Source organism: Suricata suricatta, chromosome 13, assembly GCF_006229205.1.
Source record: "Suricata suricatta isolate VVHF042 chromosome 13, meerkat_22Aug2017_6uvM2_HiC, whole genome shotgun sequence".
NCBI classification, from domain to species: domain Eukaryota; kingdom Metazoa; phylum Chordata; class Mammalia; order Carnivora; family Herpestidae; genus Suricata; species Suricata suricatta.
The window spans coordinates 84,896,528-84,914,643 of NC_043712.1; the positions used below are offsets into that span (position 1 = coordinate 84,896,528).

General features: G+C 39.5%; 1 protein-coding gene and 1 long non-coding RNA gene across 5 annotated transcripts in view; one reads left to right on the forward strand and one right to left on the reverse strand.

The window, feature by feature from the left end:
* The window catches only part of PLGRKT (plasminogen receptor with a C-terminal lysine), a 42,709-nt gene that overhangs the window by 4,979 nt on the left and 19,614 nt on the right, over positions 1-18,116 (reverse strand). For 3 of the 4 annotated variants that reach the window (XM_029920204.1, XM_029920205.1, XM_029920206.1), the window contains 2 exons: positions 1,971-2,101; positions 1,285-1,394 (listed from right to left, as the gene is read on the reverse strand). In XM_029920204.1, the coding sequence (XP_029776064.1) occupies positions 1,285-1,394; positions 1,971-2,101 (241 nt within the window). Of the gene's footprint in view, positions 1-1,284; positions 1,395-1,970; positions 2,102-16,312; positions 16,393-18,116 lie in introns of all 4 variants that reach the window. The other variant, XM_029920207.1, reaches the window with a different exon arrangement.
* LOC115276264 lies at positions 10,513-12,088 on the forward strand. Its single transcript, XR_003901869.1, has 3 exons — positions 10,513-10,649; positions 11,755-11,899; positions 11,999-12,088. It is a non-coding gene; the product is annotated as an uncharacterized LOC115276264 (long non-coding RNA).

The following is an 18,116-nucleotide window of genomic DNA, read 5'->3' on the forward strand; positions in this document are numbered from 1 at the left end:
GGCTGTTTAACAACCAGCTCTCCGGGAAATAAACATAAGTTTATTATAAATTTTACCTATATAAAATGTATGTAGCACACAATTTATAAAAAATAACAAAATGTTCAGTATACTTTATCACAAATTTCCCATAGCAAATTGATTCCCAGAATGTTTTTAGTTTTTTTTAGCTGAAATATTACATTCATAGCTGAGCTATAGATGCAGTTGGTGAGAGAGTATAATTTCAACATGAATGATAGTTGGTATTTTCACTTATACTAATGAGTGGGACGAAAGTGGAAACAGTGACATATGTTGGAACTTTATTTGTTTGAGAATGATGTAAACAAGTTGGCTGAATCGGATAACAGTTTTTATTTTATTTTACTTTATTTATTTTTCTGATAACAGTTTTTAAATGTTGGGAGAATATTTCCTCAATTATGCTAATTACAGTGTAATAGCTACTGACACAACAAACATTTAAGCATAATCTACAGTATTAACATTTTCTTTATCACTTTCCTAAATCTAGACCATGTTGGCAAGCTTTCTTAAAAGAGCCAGACAGTAAATATTTTAGGCTTGTGGGGCCTTTTGTCTCTATTGCAGTCACTTAGCTCTGTGGTGGTAATGGGAACATGTTCATAGACAGTTCAGAAGTCAATGGGCATGTCTGTGTTTTAATAAAACTTTATTTTCAAAAACATGTGGCCAGCCTGCAGGCCATAGGTGTCCACCGCTGGCTTAGACAATCAACAAAATAGTAGGTCAAGCCTTGATTTGGTGTTTGCAGATTTCCATGTGTAGATATTCCCCCCAGGACCAACTTCAGGCTACCAATGGGATGCCACTGAAGTTGGGGTTGTGTCTGCATCTTATTCTGTCTTTAAGTTGTATGTGCATTTCTGCTGTACAGATACAGTAGATATACAGAAAATAGCTACACATAAGAGTACAATAGTAAAATAACAAAAACCATATAAGTGTATATTACTCTTGTTTTAAGTATAATTTAATATTTTTGTAATTTATTTAATTATAAGTTTATGTAATTTAATTTTTACTAATGACTATTTAACTATTTAAGCTTACAAATTCCTGAAAATTTGATAGTTCTCATGAGCTGATATGAGCTGACTCTAGCACACTGCTGTAAGAGGGAGCAGAAATGTTGGTCACTGGAAGCTCAGAGAGAGGGGTCTTGTCAGAATGTTCAATCATAAATGAAGGGGTCATAAGGAGAGGAACCTTGAACCAGAAGATGAGTCATAAATACACTCTGCTTCACCAAAAACTGACCTCTCATTCTCTGGAGAAGCGTTCCATATCCTAAGTCGTACTGGTAGGTGAAGACGAAGCCTAACGGAATGACCGGGAAGAGGAAGGCTGGCTTCCTCCTTCTTACTGCCCTGGTTCGGGAGCAAAAAAGAAGAAACATCAAGAATGGCCTGCAAATACTTATCTCTGTACTTAATGAAAAAAAATGTACCTGCTTTTTGGAAGACATGTCCTCCATTTTAGAAGGTACTTAGTTTATTTGAGTCTTTTACAGAAATAGGATTTTCTTGCCCACAACCCCTCCCTAGAGTCTGCTGCTCACAAGAGCAGAAACTAATTTGCTCATTTGTATTGGACATTGAGGCTCAGATTAATCATTTTAAAAATGGTTCAGTTTCGTTCTATGCCCCTTAGAGACTGTGGAGATAAATTTGCAGAGGACTTCTTCTATCTCAGTGTCAAGTCACTCCTATAACTTATAAAATGGAGAAAAAGATAGAAGAAATCTGAGATACTAGAGATAGAATTAACTATTTCTACCCTGGTTCTACAGTTATCTCCATGGACTAAGCTATCAGGGGTTACTGTGTTTACATATATACTCTTTGTACCAAAGTCCTATCTTGGCCAACTTGATGATAATATGTAATGTGAAAAGCAAAAAGAAGTAAATTACTTGACAAGTTTAAAGTAAATAACAAACATACCCAGCTGTTAAAGAGATGGCTGCAATGCCAAAAAATGTTCCAAAATATTTGAGGAATTCTCGAGACCAAGCAATCTGCAAAGCCATTTGCCTTTCTCTCATTTCATTCTGCATCATTAGCTGTCTTTCCAGCTGAGGATGAAACAAATAACAAAGTCTGGTTACTCATCTTTTGATTTGGAGCACAGAATTAATAGCTCTTCCAGAAGATTTTCATTCTTCATTTGCTTTTATTCATCTTTTTTTTTTAATCTCAGTAGACTTTGACTAAAGTTCCTCTGGACAGCTATCAACAGCTGTCACCTTGGCAGTGAAATATCCCTGGGTTATATTTGTGTGTGTGTATGTAATGTGAAAAGCAAAAAGAGTATACACACACACATATATACAGAATGGATATGATATTCTTCTTCTGTGTCCTCAGTCTTGAATGGATGTGATCTGGAACTTTTATTCAACCCTAAAATATATGTTCAGCCTTTTGTGTCATTTGTGAGGAAAGATCCATGTGCCTTTCAATCCAAGTACATATTATTGGCCATTATTACAAATTGCACTGAAATCATTTTGCTTTCCAAATTTATCCAGCTACAAATTGACATTCACTTAATGTAGCAGGTCCATATCATTTCATCATATAATGGTAGAGGGGTATTATTTTGAGACATCAATAGAGATTTTTCTTTGCCACAATTTTCTTTTTGCCTCAAGTGTTTTATCACCTAAGTCAGTATCTTCCACTACATTGGAGCAGAAAGCAAATACACCCCAGAGCACAGGAGACTGGATTTCTGAAGGGATATTTAGAAAACACAAGAGACCCAACTGTCCGACAGCCCATTATTTTGAGAAATTCAGAGTCTTTTTAAAAATGTTTTTATATTTATTTTTGAGAGCAAGAGACAGAGGGAGAATGGGAGAGGGGCAGAGAGAGAGAGCGGGGAGACCCAGGATCCACAGCAGCTCCAGGTTCTGAGCTATTAGCACAGAGCCGAACATGGGGCTCAAACCCACGAACCATGAGATTATGTATGACCTGCGCTGAAGTCGGATGCTTAACTGACTGAGCCACCCTGGCACCCCAAGAAGGTCAGATTCTTGAGAGAGAAAAGTTTTTTAAATTCTAAAATCTTGGCACATTAGCAGAACATAGAGGAGAGTAAGCATAGAATTCATGACGTAAACCATAGGGTGGAAAGGAATGAGAAATAACGTGACTCAGTTTTTACTTCTTGCCTTCTTTCTACTGTGAGAAGGAACTAGAAGAGAAGGAGATTTTAGATTTAAAGATGGGCTTGGCTCCTTGCCCCTTCTTAGGAGTTGAAACTCTGGAGGGTTGTGATAGGTTTGCGGTTTGGGGATCCCCGTATAGAGAGCGCCTGTCAGCCTGTCTTCTGTTGGGAATTCTGGGAAGGGGCAACTGAGGAGGAGCAGAAATGGTTGCAAGGCAGATCTAGGCTTAGAGCAGACCTGAGAGAGGCCACCCAGTCTCCCTCAGCTGCTCGGGAGTATGAAGAATGTTTGCAAGGTTCCTATGTCAACCTGAAGAGGGGCACAGAAGGTAGTTGAAAATTGAAAGCAGGTCTGGGCTTGCCAGATAGTCTACAAAACCTAGAGCGTAGGGACTCCTTAACAGACACTTAGGTAGGGGCCATAAACCACGTGCTGGGTAGGGAAAGTGGCTGGATTTCAGAGAATTAGCAGAGTCCAGAGATTATGGCCTAGCCAACCTGAAACATGGTTGAATACCCTTTGAGGAAATAACCTGGCACTGTCCAGGCTGATCAAACAGAAAATAACAGCAGAGAAGCCTCCTCCAGCGAGAGTGGTTTTGCATACATTATTATTTAGCATGTGAAATGTATCCTTGCTAATTATTTAAAAACTTACATGATAGTTCATAGTATCCCCCCAAAAGTGATGTAGATGCATCAATTAATCATTTGTGTTGTTATCAAAATGTAGCTGAATCCATCCATGAAACAGATGAATGCAAGATTAGTGGTTCTGAATCTTACCTGCACATTGTGAGCCCCTAGGGAGCTTTTCAAAGTCCCAATGCCTCCTAGGCTCACATCTCAGACGAATGAAACTAGGATCTGGAGTTAGGACCAGCCATTAATATTTTTTAAAGGTTGCCAGGTAATTCCATTGGTCTGCTAGGCTTGAGAACCACTGCCTGAAAAAACTCACAGCCTAGGGTTTTCCAGCCAGAGATCAAACTGAAAGTCAGTCTGAAAACTGATCAGATTCCGGGCGTTCTCAAAAGATTGAGAACAGAGGGCTTTTTCAGGGTGGTAGACGAATCTGTATGGTACTGTTGTGGTGGAAATGTGACACTCTGCATTTGCCAAAGCCCTTTAAACTTAACGGCACAAAGAGTGAACCTCATTGTGTACAGTGATGGGGCATGCTGGATGGGATTCTGGGACAGAAGAGGAAATTAGGGGAAAACTAATGAAATTTGAATATGGAATTTATTTAATAGTGATATACCAATGTTAATTTCTTAGTTGTGACTATTACATAACATAATGTTAGAGATTAACTGTAGAGTATACTAAGTGTAGGGTATCCAAGACCCCTGTCCTCTTTATATATTTTTTTAAGTTTATTTATTTTGAGAGGGACAATATCCATGGTGGAGGGGCAGAGAGAGAGGGAGACAGAGCATCCCAAGCAGGCTCTGCACCATCAGATGCAGGGCTCAAACTCACAAAACCATGAGACCGTGACCTGAGCCGAAACCAAGAGTCAGACACTTAACTGACTGAGCCACCCAGGCGTGCCTGTCCTCTTTTTCTGTAAAACTAAAGCTGTTCTAAAATTTATTTTAAAAATGGTTATGAACAAATCTTATTTTCTGTGTCTCTTCTAATAAGAATAGAGGCATTCATCTCTGTATATCATAGATAAATTGTGAAAATCAGCAAGATTGTGTATTTGCAATAAACTCTGAGCCTAGCGTAAAAAAAAAAAAAAAACTATGCATACGCTCTCCATAGGCAGAAAATTCCTGATGAAAGATATCACTGAGCTATAATTTTAGTTATCAATTAAAACTTTATTATCTCATACTTCATAAATTATGCTTTAAATCATAGGCCTAGATCTAAATCCTTTTAAAATTTCAAAGTAATTAATAAATTTTATTATCAAACTTTTTCAGTAGCCAAAAAGGGATAATTATATTATATTAATTTACCAATAATAGGCATCATGTAAATAAATGTACATTCATTTTCACCCTTCTTACCCAAATTAATGACATATAAGAAATAAGAGCAAAAGCGAACATGCATAGTAAGTTTCCTTAGGAGTTTTTTTAATTAAAAATTGTTTTTCAATGTTTATGTATTTTTGAGAGACAGAGCATGAGTAGAGAAGGGGCAGAGAGGCAGGGAGACACAGAATCCAAAGCAGGCTCCAGGCTCTGACCTGTCAGCACAGAGCCCGACATGGGGCTTGAACCCATGAACTGTGAGATCATGACCTGAGCCGAAGTCAGACACTTAACTGACAGCCACTCAGGTGCCCCTCCTTAGCAGTTTTTAAACCGAAATCGTAAATGTAAAATTCGTCATCCTATTTTAAAAGAATTTGAGATCTTTTTATAATACTAGAGGTTTTTTGTCCCTTTCTTTTGATACTGCTTTACAGCAATGTTCCTGATTACGACTTTAGACTCTGATGTTCTTATAGGTTTCTCTGATACTAGTTTAACAGTTATAGAACCACAATTCATTTTAAAGAGAACATAATAAAGGAGAACTAGCTTATTAAAAATAATGGTACATAGGGGCACCTGGTTGGCTCAGTCTGCTGTGTCTGACTTTAGGTCATGATCTCACCATTTGTGGGTTCGAGGCCCACATCAAACTCTGTGCTGACAGATCAGAGCCTGGAGCCTGCTTCAGATTCTGTATCTCCCTTTCTCTCTGACCCTCCCCTGCTCACACTGTCTCTCTCTCTCTCTCAAATATAAATTAAAACATTTAAAAAATTTAAAAAAATGTTAAGAACAGCCACAAAATTACTGATTTCAGTAATTTGTCAATCTCTTTAGTTTCAGAAGGGACAGTTACATAAAGTTCCACAGACCACTTAATGCAAGTTTCCCCTTAATACAATAATAAAATGGTTAAATTTCACTTGGACATGGAAAACATTTTCATAACTCAAAGAAGGCAGTGACATTTTCCTATAAATTATCTTCGTTGCATTTTTTTCCATTGGAGCCTTTTCTATTTTTGAGAAATAATTAGGCTAATCTAAAAAAAATTCAATTACTTCTGTGTTTTTAGTTCCCAGTGGTCTTTTAACCTATGTGTAATATAGTCCCAAATAACAGAAAAGTTGTGTTTTTATTTGTTTAATTGGGCAATGCCAAAAAGAATTCTATGTGTCCTGCAATAAGAGAGGTTTTGGTTTTTATAAGAAATGAAAATATTTCATATTTGTCTCAGTCTTTATTAAATTAACAGATTTTATTGATACCCTCTAAACTAAAAGCAGAATCAGAATTCTAGGTAAACAGAACAGAAACTAAGGTTGTTCACATGGGGCATCTGTAATGAAAGCTGTAACAAGTGATTTATCTTTAATTGGCTCTACTGATATATATGTTTTAAAGTTTGTTTACTAGAGAGAATGAACAGGGGAGGGGCAGAGAGAGAGGGAGACTGATAATCCCAAGTAGGTTCTGCAATGTCGGCACAGAGCCCAATGTGGAGCTCGAACCCAGGAACTGTGAGTTCATGCATGACCTGAGCTGAAATCAAGGGTCAGACACTCACCCAACTGAGCCACCCAGATGCCCTGCTCTACAGATATTTTAAATGCTCAACATCCAATAGGTAGTTTGGGGAGAATCCAGAAAGGGAAATGAGTAAGAAATTCAAGTTAAAAAAACCTATTTTTAATCAATAACTTATGAAAATAATTGAACATAAACAAAATTGCAGTAGTATTTAGAAGCTTAAAAACTTTGCTTATAGCATCTTGTTACATATCTTCCAGTAAAGATTAAACACAGTTAAGTCCATTTTTACTCTTAGATGTTTGAAAACAGTAAGGTCTCCCTAAGTAAAAGATAAGAATGCCACCTTGGCAAAAACCTTTTATGTTAAGTTATGGATTCCAAAATATATTGACTTTCCCCAAGGAGATCAGAAGATGCTAACAAGATAGGCAGAGCCTAGGAAAGAACAAAGACTATTGACCTTCTCAGCCATTATCTAAAATTCTTTAAAGACCACTCCTACCTGGGTCTGGTACTGAAACTGAAGACAATTCCACAGCTGAAGTAAAAAACAACAATAAGCGTGTTTTCTTTAATCCCGGTTTCCCTTATTTTAAAGAGTACATATTTCTTAGTTTGATAATTACTGTCCCACAATCCTAACTGTGCACAAAACTAAAACCTCTATAATACTTAGAACTAAGACTCTTAGAACCAAATTATGTTTCAAAAAATAAAATCAGAAAATCCTTAAACTGCAAGATGCTTATTTCTACTTCATTGTGGAAGCTGATACACTAAAAATAGTAATATGACTCGCGAGGTGTTAAGCACTGTACTAGTTTACACACATTGACTTTCGCACGCAAACCCTATGACATTGGTCCTTGAGTTGAAAAAAATGGTATCCACTCCAACTATTAGTTTAAACAAAATGACAATTTTTGCAGGGTATTTGGCAGCTTAAGAATTTCTGGGGAGCCATGAAAATCAGTTCGCATTCTATACTGTCAGGAACAACACAGCCAGGAGAAATGCACTGCCAGAACATGGAACTTTCCAGGGAGAACCCCACAGCTACTGTCTCCTGTCACAGATACTTAGGACCAAATGCTGAGACTCCACCTCCATATCCCCAAAGTACCAGTCACTTCTGCGACAGTGGTTACTAGAAGGATCCAGTATCTTTTTGGAGCTTTACAGTGCCCACGTCCACCTCCGAAGTCTCCTTCGGGCATGCCTGCTTGGCACAACCAGCTTGGTTGTGAAACCCAGCTGCAAGGGAGTCTGGGAAATTTGCCTTTCACTTTTCATCCTCTGTTGTATCCACAGGCACTCTGTAAGGGACTTGGAATGGAACAGAAGTCAAACAGTCCAATCCATATTAACTGCCACAGGAGATATTATCTCAGTTTGCAGTTGAGGAAACTGAGGATCAAAGTTTGAGTGATTTTCCCTGTGGCCTTAGTTATCAAATAACAGATCTGGGATTCTAACCCAGACCTGCCTGTCCCAAAGTCCAAATTTGCAGTCTACTATTAGAGTATACTTGAAGAATCAAGTCAGTATAGAAAATAGGGGTAAGTGGACAGGGTATGTGAGTACCATCTGAAAAACCTTTAGCTTTCCATATATTTGGTGCCAGAAGTTTAGAAAGATTGCACAAAGAGCTCTAAACTGACCTGGGATACAGAGTGGCCTGAATATTCTATTTAAATCTCTTTGAAAGAACCTTAACAACTCACCAGTTTCTCACCAGCATTTCATGCTAAGTGATTTCAGTAACCACCACTTTCTGAATGTGAGCCTCCCACGGTCCTGATAAGACCGCCTTTTCAGTGCCCCAGCATATTCCTCAGAGGACGGACAGCCACCGCCACTTCCGAATAAAGACCAGGGTCTGCAGACTGGACTGTCTAAACATTTCTCTGAGATGTGGCCTCCCCTGTCCATTGCACCGGCATGGGTTTGGGGCTCCAGGATCTTTCCCTGAGAGGGAACAAGGCCCAGCCCATGGCTTTGCAGGGAAAATAGTGTCTGTGCTGAAGACAAGGGCATAACAGAGAGCAACGGAAGTTCTGAAAGGTCAAGACCTGCTCCCCTTCTGTAGACGGGATACAAAAGGAAAAGGAAACTCGTAAGAAGAGATGAGCACTAGAGCCTTTTCCAGAAAAGGTCATTCAGATCCTCTGTTTACTTTCCCCCCAGAATTTCCTGCTTAGCCATCTTCTCTTGGTCTTCCAGTTCCTCGTGATATCATCACCTTGTAATCTCCAACTACCACCTCTTCCTGATGACTTCTGGATTCTAAATCTCCATCCGAGACCTCTTTTCAGTGGTAGATCCTATTTCCAGCTGCCCTGGGAGATGGACGGGCAGGTCTTACCAAAATATCTCTGTGTGCCTCCTGAATCCAGTCTCTGTCTTCCGTGCTGCCTTTATTCCATCATTACCCATCAAAAGAAGTACAGCATTGCCAACATCTGTGTTTTCTGTTCCTAGTTTCTTCCCCATTCCATCCATTTTTTTAACACTTCTCTTTTTGTATTTGTTTATATTCCTGTCTTAAAGCGATTCTTCTATCACTTTCCTGGTGAAAAACTTCCACTGGCTTTTTAGTTTCTAAACATGATGTAGCCTCTTAAAATCCTATTCCAGTTCACCTCTAGGGCTTCATATCCTGTCAGTTTTGTCCTAGACACCAGCCATGAGTCCTGTGTCAGGCATTTTCCCCTTTCCACATATTTTTGTTTCTGGATAGAGACGTACTTTGGGGTTGCATGGACTAGGTTCACATTCTGATTATGTCACTTACTTGCTGCATGATTGTGGGAAAGACCCCTGAATGTCTTAACTCGAATTCTTCTCCCTCCAGGGCAACATTAGCTGCCTCACAGGCCTGCTCTCCTAAATCACATGGCGTATTTGCAAGGGACTGGGGTGCAGAGGTGTGTGTTAGCCTCTGTGTCTTGCTTTTTCTCTCCTCACCTGTCCCTGGTGGTTACCTGGACTTAGAGCCTATTCTTTCACTTTCTTCGCTCTCTCTTTCCTGGAGACTGTACCTGTTTTCCTGACTTGAGAGTTTCTCTTTGCGGGAGGCCCTCACATCTTTTCTGGAGCACCATCTACTCCCTGAGCAATGCTGCCAGCTGCAGCCATCTATCTGGCATTCCTGACCCTGCCCTCAATCAGCACTGCCTGCATTGCCGTGGTGGTTTCCTCCAGACCAGCAACTTGTCTTCCTCAGAGGCTCCGGGATTCTTCCAGGGGAATGAAAACTTCGGCATTGTTTTCAGCTTACCCCACTTCTTAATCCCCCTCAAGTTCTTTCGCCCGGAAATTCCACTTACTTTTCTTTTGAAATCCCCCCTTTTCTCCATTCTTACTGTCTCCCCTGCTAGCCTCATATACCTAGTCTGTGGCATATCTCTATTAACGAAAGCCCTGTGGCCCAGAGGCCAGACTGCTTGCCAGGGAAGCCTCATTCCATCACTTGCAAACTGTCTGGATTTTGGTAAGTTCTTGCATCTTTCTGTGCCTCAGTTTTCTCATCTGTAAAATGGAGCAAATGACAGTGCCTACCTTTTAAAGAGTTGTTATAAGGATTAAATGAGCAAATACATGCAGAGGTCTGGAGCAGAGCTTTAATAAGGGTTGAATAAAAGTTGCTATTATTTGCCTAGAAAATAGATTCAAAATGGTAAGACTGATTATTTGAAAATATCAATTCTGCCTCTGGTGGTTCCCTGCTCGAAAACTTCTAATGCTTCTATTTTTGCCTCTCTGCTCGGTTTTCCAGGTCCTTCAGACCAGATCTGTGCCCCAGGACAGCCTCGTTTTCAGCTGCAGCCCCTCCCAGCTTTGGTCAGCCTGGCTTCCTACGGTTCACAGTTCTCTAGATGGGATTCCGTTGGTCTCTTCCCAGCCCTGTGACCTCAGGTGAGTCACTACGGATGCATGCACTAGTTTTCTCATCTGTAAAATGAGGATAGCAACAGAACCTACTCGTGGGTTTATGAGACATTTTTATGAGACTAGAAGGAAATTGTGTATACAGAGCATCTTTTTTTTTTTTTTTTTTTTTTTAACATGCCCATGGTTGGTGGAGGAAAGGGTGTCTGTATGGGAAGAGCGAAAGGAGCTTTACACGGTGCCAGCCGGAAATACATTTTCATACACCTTGAAGCCTAAGGAAGTAAAAATATGGTTCAGGAGAAAAAGATAAAATTTCCACACAAATGAACATATGATTCCTAAAAACTAATGATCATTGAGCGATTTACTCCTTGTAAGAGTCTGTTTGGCAGATGGGATAACATCCGCATTCTTCCTGGAGAGAAAGTGGAGGGGTACGAACGACTAGGTAACTCGCCAGTGTCCGCAGTTCTGTTTTTACTGGGTTTTCTCCCGCCTCTTACATACAGAACCTGCAGCTCAAGGGGGACAAAAGGCACATGCAGGTTTGCAGAAGGAGCAGTCAGCAGGGCGGAGCTCCTTCTCCGGACTGTCAATCCAGGGATCTCGGTGACCCCCGTCTCCCCTACTATTTAGTTTCAGTCATGCTGTCATTTAGTGGTTGAAATATGTTTATACAACCTCATTCATGAGGTGTTTAGTTTATTGCAAATGTAACTTACCCAAAAATAATCAATAACTTCCTTATAGAATGAACTTTAATACCCTAGTGGCTGGTTACGAATGAGGTCGCAGTCTCTCACAGATTAGCCCAGCATCTTAATGTTTTTTAGTTGATGAGGACAGGCTAAAAAATAGAAAGAAATGCAAAAATCCTACATTTTCAGCAATATTGGAAATCACTTGTTTAAAAATGTTATTCTGAGGATTGAAATATACTCCTTTAAGCAAGAAAATTTGCAAAAGATTCTGAGCCATTTTAACAGACATTTGTCTAAAAGCTACATGCTGGTTTTACTGTTGGATATAGTATCGATGCTGCTGCCTTCCTAACAGGATACAGCACCTACAGCAGTTTGTTTCCTTATTTATGAACTTAGTCACTTAGTAGTTACACGCCTTTTTCTAGGTGTATCCGAAGGTGGTTTGAACGTCACGAACCTCCATGTAAAGACATAGAGTCATGAGCTCTCCAGGTTGTGATCCAGCGGCCCTGTCAGTTCGCTGAGCGGTACCAGGCTTCTGCGTCTGCTCTCCGTCTCGTCCTGGGTCAGGTACTTATTTCTCTCTCTTAGTAAATCCTCTCCCAAGCACCAGTCTCTCGTTCTTCCTTTCTCTCCCTCTCACTGATCTGTTGCTTCTGATTGTCATAGGGGTAGTAAGAGAGCGGAGCTTGTTAGAGCTGTGTATGAAGTAAAAGTACATAAATTCCCGATGAAGGCCCGAGAGCCAGGGGCTTCCTGTGAGTATGTTACATGCATTTTGGAGCATGGCTTTGTTATCATTATTTGGTTCTTTTGTCTTTAAGGATTTCTTCTTGCTTCCTTTTCATGTGCCAGACAAGAGGTTGTTGGATACGTGACTTTGGTCTAATGAGATGCTATTACAGTCACAATAGAATAGAGAATAATATTGCTTAACACGTCTTATCATGATAGCCAGGAAGTTTGCAAAGTATTTATTTTCGGGATATGAGCCAAAGCAAAAAAAAAAAAACCACAAAAAAATGATGAATCACATTGAATACAACTATAACCACGTAGATGTTCTTTACTTTGTTTTCCTTCTGTCTTCTCAGTGGTAGTGCTTCTAATCTTACATTTTAATGTCTTCAGGGAATCCTGAAACTGTACTTTCATGTAGTTCTATTACATTCAGAAATGTTCTAAATCTAAAATAATTCTTCTAAAATGCTTCAGAAGATGGAAGAATCCAAAGCAAGAAACAAAGAAGAGTCATTAAAGGCTATGTTGAACAAAGACTTCCCCACCTGGTTGGCAGGAAATTTTAAAACATTTTTTTTTTGACATTTTTGCCTGGGTGGCTTAGTTGGTTTAGTGCTTGACTCTTGAATTTGGCTCAGGTCATGATCTCACAGTTTGTAGGTTTGTGCCCCATGTCAGGCTCTGTACTGGCAGTGTGGAGCCTGCTTGGGATTCTATCTCTCTCTCTCTCTCTCTCAAAATAAATAAATAAACTTAAAAAATAAATAAAATATTTTTTGACAAGTTGGTCTAAAATTCTCTTGGAGGAGGAAATATACTACAACATGAATGAAATTCAAAATTATTATACTTTGTGAAAGAAGCCAGACACAAAACATGTACCGTATAATTCCATTTATGTGAAATGTCTAGAAGACGCAAATCTATAGAGATAGAAGGTAGATTAGTGATTTTCTGGATCTGGTGTTGGAATCCAAGACTTACTATAAATGAGCATAAGGGAATTTTTGGAGATGATGGAAATGTTCTAAAACTAGATTATGATGACGGTTGCAGAACACTATAAATGTACTAAAAATCACTGAATTATATCCTTATAATGGGTGGATTTTATACTCTGTCAGTTATACCTCAGCAAAAATGTTTAACAAAGAAATGGGACAGACTACCCTTTTAGCATTTGTCATGATAGGTAAGTGACAGCATGTGTTTATTTAAAAATTTTAAAAATGTTTATGTAATTTTGAGGGAGAGACAGAGCATAAGTTGGGGAGGGACAGTGAGAGAGGGAGACACAGGATCCAAAGCAGGCTCCAGGCTCCGAGCTGTCAGCACAGACCCTGACGCGGGCCTCGAACTCACAAGCTGTGAGATCGTGACCTGAGCCGAAGTCTGACGCTTACGCAACTGAGCCCCCCAGGCGCCCCAGCATGTGCTTATTTTAAATCATTGTAAAAACTAAATAAGATATGTGGCGATACAGTCACTTGACTCCATAATTATTCCTGTATCTTAAAAATGTCCTCTGTGTTCAGAAACATTTGAACCACTTGGTGAGGAATAATTCTATTCAGATGCAAAAATTTATAAAAAATTTTATAATGAAACATTACATCTTTACATATGTAACAGAGGAAAGGAAAGACTGTTTAGCATTACATATATATTTATGTATATATATATATACATATATGTATATATATATTCCTTTTCATAAATCATTACTTTTAAGCATTACATTCCATACTTTTTCTTTTCTTATACTAAAACATACCAGGTTTTCCTGCAGTGGCAAGAGGTGGGAAGAATATTGGTTTTTTCCTCAGTAAATGTTTCTGTGTTCTCTTCACGTTTTCTTATCTTGGATACTACTATCACCCTCCCTGTGTATGAGATGTTTACTTGCCCTGTAGAGGTGCAGTATACACCACAGTAAAATTTTGGTCAAAGGGGTGGTTGAAGTGATCTGCCTTCCACTTAAAACATTGCTCAGGTATCAGCCCATCACCATTTTTTGCAAAATATTTGGGGAGCTCAGCTTAGATGGTTGTTAATCTGGATATTCCTTTATTTAGAAGAGAACATATTTACACAGTAGCTAAAATCAGAATCTAATTAATATCAGAAAGTTAATCTAGCGATATGATTGCTAATAGGAAGAATTCATGGGGCAGGTCACCTCCAGTTCTAATGAATTTTAGGCAAACCTTTAAATTGGAAGTTTCTTATTTAAACCTGATTTCAGTATAAAGACAGAAGTAGGTTGTAGAAAGAATTCATTACTTAGTTACCCATTTCTGGGAAATAATACTTCCAATATTCATGTTCACATGAGATTTTAAAAACAAAATACCATTTCATTATTATAATATAATAACCATTAATTCCTGAAATGGAGGCAATTGTTATTTTTATATCCTGTCCTTTTCTGATGTGTATGGGTCTAAGAGTTCTGCGGGAAGGCAAGCCTGACCCAGTCATAGCCAATAAATCTTCGATTTGCTATTTAATCCCTGCAACGACACTCAGTCCTCCTGCAATATAATACTGAATAAAGACCCAAACTGAATAGCCACAGACAGGGAGAGGTCACATTGGCAAACATAAACATGAATGTGATTAGAGTTTTGTGCTATAAAATGTCCTTCTGTAATCCTCCTGAATGTTTTTGCTTTATGAGAAAGAGGTACATTTTTCTGAGATGGGATATTGATTCACACTGACTTCATTTTTGAAAACTAAAGCCTAATTTGATGTACTGATAAGCAAGCTAAGATATGAAGTATTAAGAACACTAGGGGCTTAATATCAGCCCACAGCGGGAGGGGGCAAAAGGCCACAGAAAAGACAGTGTGGTAGAAAGGGAAAGGGATGAGCTCTCATGAAAGATACTGGCATCATTAATTCTCAGCCTGGAAGAAGACAGTACTCCCTGTATCAAATCAACTAGAAAATGAATTCAGGGCACCTGGGTGACTCAGCTGATTAAGCATCGGACTCTTGATTTTGGCTCAGGCCATGATCTCTATGTTTGGGAGACTGAGTCCCGTGTTAGGCTCTATGCTGACAGAGTGGAGCCTGCTTGGGCTTTTCTCTTTCTCCCTGTCTCTCAGCCACTCTCCTGCTCTCACTCAAAAAAAAAACAAAACAAAAAACCTTTAAAAAAAGAAATCGTAGGAATATTGAGGATTTGAGCAATTAAATTAACAACATACAAAAATAAAAAAATTTTGTATGCCAGAAATCATTAAAAACTGTTCATATTATAAATACTATGTAATACCCAAGAATAAATCCCAACCAGAATCCTATTGAGAATTATCTTAGTGAACTTCACAGCTTGTTGGAAGTTTACTTAGATGAAAAATATGCCAGAAAAAACAATTTTGAAAATTGTTTTAACTGCCAGACATCCAGAGTTATTATAGAAGTGTGCTGTACATTATGGGAGCCACTAGCAATATATTAACATGAAATTAAATTAATTAAAATAAAATAAAATTCAAAATTCAGTTTCTCACATGCCTTGCTGGAACTTCAGTTTTTACTCTGAGGAAGATGGGAAGCCGCCGGAGGATTATAAGGAGGAATTTGTGTGACTTGACATTCTAACAGGATCAGTCTGACTTTTAATAATATCATGTACACAAGAGAGATGAGCATGTATGTTCATAGCAGCAGTATTCACAATGGACCCAAAGTAGAACCAATCCAAATATCCACCAACAGTAGAACAGATAAATAAATCATGGCTTTATGTAATCAGATACTGCAAAACTTGGGAAGAAAAGACATCCAAAAGAGTACATGCTATGTGATCCCATACATACGAAGCATTAACACGGGCAGAACTAACTTGTGAGGATAGAGGTCTAGATAGTGGCTGCCTTTAGGCAGTGAGAGAGGGGAGCCTCCTGGGGGCCGAAAATGTTCTATAGATTGATCTTGGTGCTAATTATACAGGCATAAATGTATGCGGAAACTTATTGATCTGTACACGTAGGATTTGTGTACTTCACTATGTCTGTGATGCACTGCAGTATAAGAAGGAAATAATAAGTTGTAGGGGAATAGTTAGGAGGCTATAGCACTAATCCAGGCCAAAGAAGGGGGTTTGGAGCAGGGTGATGGCAGTGGAGGTGGTGAGATGTGGTTGGATTCTGGACATGTTTGGAATTTAGAGCTGAAAGTGGTTTTCTGATGCACTGGGTAATGGGGTGTGAGAGAAAGGTAAGAGGTCACCTCAGCTTTGAAGCCTGAGCACAGCATGGTGGTCGTCCTTCCGGAGATGGGGAAGCCTCTGCGATGAGCAGGTTTGATGGCTGAGAATAGGATCGACAGGGTGAGAATGAAGAATTGTGTTTTGAACATGTTAGCTTGAGGTGTTTATGGACATCTAGGGAGATACGTCAAGTAGACAGTATGATAGATCTAAGGTAGAAATATAAATTTGAAATCATCAGTTATATAAGTGGTATTTGAAATTAGGAGGCTGAACGAGATCTATGACGTGAGCACAGACAGAGAAGACAACTGTGAGGGGCCAGGGCCACCCCAGGGCCCTGGCACAGGGAGCAGAGGGGGCAGAAGAGACTGAGGCTTGATTAGCGGAGGAGGAGGGGAGCCAGTAGATGTGCTTTCCCAGAAAGCAACTGACGAGAGTGTTTCAAGGAGGGAGTGATTAGTATCAGGAGTTGTTGAGAAATTGAGTGAGCGAAGCCCTGAGATATTAATTCTGTTGATAGTAATCATCTAAAACTGTGCCTGTCGTATTGGTGAGCACTCACATAACACAGGCTATATGGAGAGTATCATGGAGAATATACCTTAAAACCCATATAAACTCATTCTCTTGGCAAGAGATCATATTTTTTCAGTGAAGAAAATAAAAATTCTTCAGAAATGAGCTCAGTCTCCCACTCTTTCCCTCTGACTTTCAAGGTTTTGGCTGAAATTAGCAAGAATATAGTTCTAGGGAACTAGTCTGCTCTTCTATCATCCTGGTCCTACAGATCATGGAGAAATGAAGTCTGTTTCATAGTTTGAGACTGCCCAAACTTGTGAAGGAGTGTTCCTCTTCTGGGAAACAGTACTGCTACTTAATTCAACCTCCTGGTGCCCTGGCTTCCCATTTACAAAATGGAAATAATAATAGTGGCAATCTCAGTGTGTGTAACAAGGATTACAGGGGTTAATATGTACAGAGAGCTTAGAATAGTACTTGGCACATAGAAAAGGCTAAGCATTAGATATTTATTATCTTATCCTAGTGCTCTCAACGTCCTTCTGCTGCAGATCACCAAGAACACATGTATCATAGAAAAAAAGTAGAGTTCATTGACTTGTTGCAGCAGAGGAGACACATACCATGGGGAAATGTGGGGTGTCTCAGTAAGAGGACATCGGAAGAGATTTATAGGACGTGGACTTGTGTTAGATAATCTGGGGAAAGGTTCAGAGATCATCTGGACTGAGTGCTGTCAGAAAGTGGGAATAATTCCATGACTGGCTATTTTAAGTCTTCTTATCTAGAAGGTGGCAGGAAGTAAGCATGTGCAAGTGGTAAGGAGTAGAGAAGCAGCAGCCCTCACATCAGCCAGCATGGGGGCGGAGAGTGCTCAGTCATCTCCATAGTTTGGACAATGTCCCTTTCTTTGTTTTCTGACATGACTGTAGAGTGGTCCTGTCTGATGGTGGTGATGTGTGAAGCCGCTGTGTTCCACAGAACACTGTGGCCTCAGTGCCGGGGCCTGGCTGTCAGGGGCACGTTTTTCTTTCTCAGTCTGTGCCAACTGCCATGTGCTGTCAGGGGGTTATTAAAAGACTCTGGGAAGATCTTTTCAGTTTTCTCTGACTAATGAGTCCTCAAGGAGGACATGGGGAGGTGGCCAGAGACGGTAAGCTGATCTAGGAAAAATCTGAGGATTTAATCATAGGTGTACCCATCATCTCTGCTTTGCAGATGATCCACTCTCTGGAAGCTCTCCAAAAGGGATAGAATGTTAGTAGGTCACCCAGAGTGATACCAGAGAGAAGACAGGAAGTG